The sequence below is a fragment of the Frankliniella occidentalis genome, unplaced genomic scaffold (genome assembly GCF_000697945.3).
Source record: "Frankliniella occidentalis isolate FOCC.00 unplaced genomic scaffold, Focc_3.1 Scaffold5, whole genome shotgun sequence".
In the NCBI taxonomy this organism is placed as follows: Eukaryota; Metazoa; Arthropoda; class Insecta; order Thysanoptera; family Thripidae; genus Frankliniella; species Frankliniella occidentalis.
In genome coordinates this window covers 1311807-1319037 of record NW_026267135.1, presented here as the reverse complement: position 1 = coordinate 1319037, position 7231 = coordinate 1311807, and the positions used below count along the sequence as shown (strand labels likewise).

General features: G+C 49.1%; 1 protein-coding gene across 1 annotated transcript; it reads right to left on the bottom strand.

The window, feature by feature from the left end:
* Nucleotides 1-3448: 3448 nt before the first annotated feature.
* LOC113213189 (gastrula zinc finger protein XlCGF57.1-like) lies at nucleotides 3449-6530 on the bottom strand. The gene has a single exon (XM_026432173.2). It carries the CDS (start codon nucleotides 6420-6422, stop codon nucleotides 4623-4625), a length of 1800 nt encoding a protein of 599 aa, XP_026287958.1. The 5' UTR covers nucleotides 6423-6530; the 3' UTR covers nucleotides 3449-4622.
* Between the last annotated feature and the right edge of the window lie 701 nt (nucleotides 6531-7231).

Below are 7231 nucleotides of genomic sequence, written 5' to 3'. Positions count from 1 at the left end.
GGGGGGGAGAGGTAGAGGGAGGGGAGGCAGGGAGGATGCCGGACGCGCTTCCAGGAATAAGCGACTGGAGAAGGTGTGCGGGGAACCATTTCATACTGCATTCCGCGAGACCGACCGACCGACCGCCAGGGGCCTCCTGGTGGAGAGCCTGCAATACCTCCGCTGGAGCTCGCACCAACTGCGGAGCAGTCTCCAGGGAACACAACACAAAGCAAAAGCCACAGCTCACAAGATATAACAAGCGACAACCATAGTGTGTGTGTGTGTGTGTGTGTGTGTCGACGCGGCCGCGGCGTGGTTAGGAAGGGGTTTGTGGGGGGGGGGGGCAGGACGGTGACAAATTCACGACATAGCAGCAGCAGCAGTAGTGCCTGCGCTGAGATTGTGTTTGCGGCCGCCTATGCCGCCATCTGCCATCCGCCCGGCACACACACACACACACACACACACCCTACTGCCCTGACCCCCCCCCCCCCTTCTGCCGATTCGTCCTACGCGTCTCCGTCTCTCTTTCTCTACTCGCCCAGCAGCAGCAGAAGCAGAGCAGCGGGCCCAGCCAAGCCTTGTTGAATCAACTATATCAACTAACTGGGCTTGGTCCCGCCTGGAGCGAAGCCCTATCGACCGCCCAGCAGCCCCCCAGACACACAAGAGAGTGAGAGAGAACACACACACACACACACACACACGAACATACATCTGGTATATAACTCATGAACGTGTGCACCATCACGGCAGCTGTTAACTTATCGTGCCGATATACGCGTCCATGAGATGTGCGTGCGTGTGTGTGTGTGCGAGCGTGCGTCTGTGTGTTTTGGAGCAAAGTTAGTTGTAGTATCCGCTCTGCAAAGTCGCTTCGACGTAACGCAAGATTAGAGCGATAGCAGCAGCCTGGCAACAGCACCCGCCTCTGCTGCATGGCGGCGGCGCGCGGGGAAGGTGCGGAGAGAGAGAAAGAGAGTGAGTGAGTGAGTGAGAGAGAAAAAGAGAGAGAGAGAAGGGGCTTCGAGGAATAGACGTTTGATTCATAGCTCGCCACCGAAACTGGAGCAAATTCACGAAACGGAAGAGAGAAAGAGAGAGGGGGGGGGGCAGAGTGAGAGCAAGAGAGAGGAAGAAGAAGAGCGAGATAGGCGAAAAGTGAGAGGGGAGACACTCGAGGGAGACAGAGGAGAGACAGGGAGAGAGAGAGAGACTTGGGTGCGCCCCCCCCCCCCCAAAACGCCCTCAACAAGACGTGCAAAAGTTGAGCTCGGCCGCGGAGAGGCGCCATTTCTCTTGGCCGACAGGCGTCGGATCAAAAGAATCCAAACCTACCCTCCCTCCCTCCCTCCCTCCCTCTCTCTCTCCCGGTGATAAAGTGCCCGCTGTGTGCGAATTGCAACGCGAATCGCCAAATTTACGACAGCCGTCGTCGCTTACTCTCATCCTGCAGCATCTTCTTCATCTTCTTCTTCTTCTTGTTACGTCTCGTTGTCAGTCTCGCTCTCTCTCACTCGATCGACACACGTTCTCACCTGAAACGAGAGAGAGAAACGTTAGGCAAACGTTGGTAAGGTAGAAGGAAAAGGGCAGTATGTGAGAGAGTGAGTGTGTGTCAGTAGCGCCCTGTATAGGGGAAGCGGGCTCGCTGGGGAAAAGGGCGGGCGGGAGAGGGTTCTCGCTGCTGCGGCAGGCTGGAAACAAAGAACGCCCAAAACAAATACAAACAAACACACACACACACACACACACACACGCGCGCGCGCGGGCGCGCCGCTAAGCGCCCCCCGGCTCACGTGGCGGACTCGACATTCTGTTTTGAACGGTTTAACCGTGAGCACCGAGCAATAGCAGCAAAAGCAGCAGCAGCAGCACACGCCGGGAGCTTAGAGGCCGCCGCCGCCGGGAATCATCGCGACCGTAAATCTTCATTAATTCGACCCAAACTGCCCCATTTTTGTTGCGCTCCCCGTTGCTGCCCCCTCCCTCCTCGGCGCGTTCCTTTTTGCTGTTACTGGCGCGTTTAGGGTGCCATGCGCAACAACCACCCTCTTCTCTGAACTTCCTCTCTCTCTTTCTCTCTCGCTTTCAAACCCCCTGCCTGCACGGCCTACAAGTCAGCATCGCACACTCCACTTGACCCCCCCCCCCTCTCTGTTGACCCCTATACAGAGAGACGAGAATGTGAACAACATTTGATTACGTACATCTCCTTGCTTCCGCACGCTATCAGAGTGCAGGTTCTTAATAGTTTCGCTGTAGCAGCAGCTGTAGTCCTCTATTCTATCCGTGTGTCTAACACAGCCACGCTCAGAGTATGATGAAAGCGTTCGAGATGAGCTGCAACTCCTGGTGATGCGCTCCCTTCTACCCCGGTGCATGGTGTCGGCAAACGCCGTATTAAGATACAGAGAAGGATGGGGAGGGGGGGCTGCCCCCTAAAAACGTTCAGGAAATTAAAAAAGACGTCACGACCATACAGGAACACTATTCGTTCGTTTCCAGTTGAACTGAAACGGCAGCAGCAGCACGCCAATGGGGGGCGGTGGGAGGGTGGTAGTGGTGGGTTAGAAATTTTCGAAAAATTCCCAAAAATTTCCGGATAGTAAACGGAAAACTTCCATAGACTAGGGAAATTTTCCGTTTTTCCGGAATTTTTCCTGAACTTTTCCGTAAATTTTCCATAGGGCTTTCAACCCCAGGATAGGGTGTGGCATGTTTCTCATCACGGCGGCCTATGGTAGCGAACGGAGCGGCGACGAATACACAAGCGCACACATTAGCGCCGTGTTTATATGGCAAATAAAACCGGCCGCCGCGTTGGTAAATGGAAGGGAAGTCCCGTGGGGGGGGGGGGGAGAGACTTGAGGACCAGTTTCAGGACCCGTTTCCTCGCGGATCGGCTCCTCTGCAGCGGCTGGCGGGTCATGGACCCTGCTGCTGCCGGGGACACGTGCACTGTGTGATAAGGACGGCACTAGTGACGCACAGTGAGCGGCGGGAGATTTAAAAAAAGAGAACGGCTTTGGGCGCGTAACTCACGCGCTTAAAAAACTTTCAAATCTAGCGCGCGCGCGAAAAACTTACTGAGAGCTAGCTATGAAAAGAATGACGACCGATTCTGCAGCTGAAGCTCACGAAATATATCGAGGGGGCCACCACTCGCATAATCCTGTGTACAGATGAGGGTGTAATCCTTACGTAATTCTCATGAATTCCGTGTAATACTTGACCAAATTTTAAACCATTATCACTAGATTTCATCTTATTGTCCAAATTTAATGGTTTTAGAGCCAGGAGTTCAACAAAATTTATCTGTAATCCCTCAAAATCCCCGTGTAATCCCCGTAATCACGTAATCCTGTGTACATCCTAAATTGAAGTAGTGGCCCCCTCGAAATATATAAAGAAACATCAATGCACCCACCTTGCACTTTTTTTTCGTCACTGTCTATACCTGCTGACCTGCTGTCTAACCCGCAAAATACGGTCTACACTTCACTCAATTTGCCTGTTAACTACTGAAGTTTTGTGATGTGGTTAACTTAACAAGACATTCTTGAGAAGTACAAAACTGTCTTCCAGTATTGTGTACTAATAGCTTTCCTTAAACCGGCCTCACTGGGAAAACGTTTTAGTATGGTAATACTAGAGAGTTTCTTAATAAGTTGCATCACAAAACTACTAGTAGTCACTAAGCAAATTTTCTAGGAGCAAGATTAGATAGTGCTGGGGTTTCTTCCAATGAAATGAGAATTAAGTGCAATGGTTTCCTCATGCTATCGGTATTGTTCTTTTCTATGAGCCCCGCTGTGTTAGGTTTGTTGTTTGGAGCTGCGTCAGCGTCGTCTTGTCAATACTTATCACCGGACCTTCGATCTCGTGCTAAAGCACAGAACGCAAAGTTTTCAAACCATTCCCAGGCTAGATTCACGTTGTAGTTACCGACACCCCAGTCTCCCCCAAAAACCCTCTCCAGAGAAAGTGTAAATTTACATACAAATCGCCTTCATTCGGAAGAGGAAGGAGAAAGAGTAATACGATTGACTCATTTGTGCTGTATTTGTCACATATTTTGCAGTATTCTCAACACACACGAGTCACATAACTATACATGAGTAAATTGGTAAAATTACAATAAAACATTTGCATGATACACCAAGGACAATTGTCTTAAAACTCATGCAAGTTACACAAAGTACAAAAACGGAGATAAACGCACATCAAATTACATTTCCTAAGACAATGAAAACATTAAAGGGTACGTAAGTCGTATCCAATTACATAATTAAAATAAAAAGAAAACTTTAAAAATATGAACAATTAGTAAGATGACAAGAAGAAGACAATATTAGGAACCTTTTAAAATTTTATTTAAAAAAAAACAAAAAACAATCACACATTTCCTTTTTTTCTTAAAACCACCAATCAGAAAAAGAATGAGTACTAGCATTTTTTTTATCCAGAAAGCCACTACAAGAGAACTACTTATTTCAATTGTTTGATACGACTGCATCATTAAATACAATTAATTGCCAATGGCCTCTCCTCCTTTGGGGGAAAATATTCCCTTTCATACAACGACGGCAATATTATTTGTGTTCACAAAACATTACACATGCGCGCACGCAGCTTGCTTACACAGCCTGTAAATGGGTCTTGAGATGATTACGCAGAGTAAAACCTCGCGAAAACGTCTTGCTGCACACGGTGCACTCGAACGGCTTCTCCCCAGTGTGGATTTGCTGATGCAGACGTAAATAACCTTTTGAAGCAAATTTGTTGTTGCACAAAGTACACTCAAACTCCAACTTCTCGCCTCTGTGCTTACGCATATGCTCCCGAAAAATATTACTGTGCGTAAATTTCATGTCACACTCCGTGCACTGGAACGGCTTCTCCCCAGTGTGGATTCGCATATGTATACGCAAATAGCTTGAAGCGTATTTCTGATTGCACACCGTACACTCAGCCGACTTTACTCCCGTGTGAGTTGCCAGATGTGTGTGCAGTCCGCTGCTCTGGGCGAATTTCTTGTTGCACAAAGCACACTCGAACGGTTTTTCCCCGATATGGGTTCTCAGATGTGCTCGGAGATGATCGCTTCGGTAAAACTTCTTGTCACACTGATCGCATGAGAAGAGCTTCTCACCTATATTTCCTGTGTGGATTCGAAGGTGCGATCGCAGACCTGTACGATCAGCAAACTTTTTATCGCACACAGTACACTCATACGGTTTCTCCCCTGTGTGGGTTCGCATATGACCTTTTAGTGGTCCTGCTCGACTAAATTTCCTTCCACACTCCTTGCACTCGAAAGGCTTTTCTCCTGTGTGGATGCGAAGATGGACACGTAAATAACCACCTTGAGAAAATTTCTTCTTACAGACAGTGCACTCAAACAGCTTCTCTCCTGTATGGGTTCGATGGTGCGTACGTAGATGAGTACTTTGGGTAAATTTCTTGTTGCACACGGTGCATTCGTACGGCCTCTCTCCTGTGTGAGTCAGAACGTGCAACTGCAGGTAGCTACTTTGTGCAAATTTCTTACCGCACTCCGTACACGCAAAGGGCTTCTCTCCGGTATGGACGCGGTCATGCGTTCGCAGTTCGCCACTCGTCGCAAACTTCTTGTGGCAGACGTGACATTGGTGCGGTTTCAGTCCGGTGGTGTGGGTCCTCCTCAGATGGCTGCGCAGTCCTTCACGCCACGCAAATTTCTTGTTGCACACGGAACACTCGAACGGCTTTTCCCCGCTGTGGGTTTTGAGATGTGACTGGAGATGATGGCTTCGGGAAAATGTCTTATCGCACTCAGTACAACTGAAGGCCTTCTCGCCAGTGTGGACTCGCAGGTGGGTTCTGAGAGTTGAATCAATAGCAAACTTCTTGTTGCACACCGTACACTCATAAGGTTTCTCTCCCGTGTGTGTTCGGAGATGACATTCCAGAGACCGTTTAAAACTGAATTTTTTGTTGCACACGGTGCACTCGTGGGGCTTCTGCCGTTGCTCGCCGGTGTGGGTGCGGATATGACCACGCAATGAACCATAGTGCGTGAATTTCTCAGTGCACATGGTACACTCGTAGGGCGTCTCTCCCGTGTGAGTACGCATGTGCGCCTTCAGATAATCACTTCGCGAAAACTTCTTGTGACACACCAGGCACTCGGGCCTCTCTTCTGTGTGGGTGGAGAGGTGCTTCTTAAGACTACCGATATTCTTGAATTTCTTGTTGCACACGGCGCATTCCGAAGGCGGCTCCACTGAGTGGGTTTGGCGGACATGATGGAGTAGTCCAGCGCCTGACCGAAATATTTTAGCGCACACAGTGCACTGGAGACACTCTTCTCCTCCCGCATCCGTCGTCGCATCTTCGGGCCCGCTGTCCTGACTGCTAGCGAAAGTCAGACTGTCACCGTCACACTCAACCGACATCTTCGACGAGGACACGAAAATTCTGGAAAAAGCAGAGGAAAAGTATCGTCAAACTCTATATTGTATCACTAATTGTGTCGCCAAGTACCCAAAATGAAATGGAGACGGGCGGGCACGTTCCCTTTTCTTTTTTGTAGAGACAGTTTTGGGGACTGTCTACAATCTAGTCTTTTTAAAGCGACCAAAAACCTTGGGCCAATAGTGGCTCGCGGTTAGTCAAGTCAAGAAGGGGCGTAGGTGTGGGCAAAGCGCATAGGTTGCGAGGGAGTCGCGAGGGGTGAGTTGGAGACGGGGTGGGGGTGAAGAGCGCTAAAAAGAAAAGCAGGGTGACAAATTCCGCTTTAATTGGAGTTGGACCTGTCGTGTAATGGGGCTGTGTGAGCGTGACGTCAGGATGCACACGCACTCCCCCCCCCCCCCCCTCTGTTTGCATTAGCGGCCGCATTAGAATTGCACCCGAGCAACGTCTGCGAGGGTGCACCTCCATCGCCTGGGCACATTCAGTCGTATATTGGAAAAAGCGAAACAACTGGGAGTGTGGTTTGTGTGCTACTTAAAATGGCAAGCCCACCAACACAAACAATACAAAAAAAAACCTCATAAAACACGAAAAAACTTTTTAAAAACACCTTTTATAACAAATCTTAAATCTTTAAAAAGGCACAGTTTAAACATTGCAGTTATCTAGAACGCTTACAAATGTATACTTCGTTTCTTGGCTATTGATTTTCAAATTAATAAATTCAAAATGGAATTGAGGTAGACTTTGCCTTGGTCACCTTCGGTGGGCGCGGCGCCACGCTGACCCC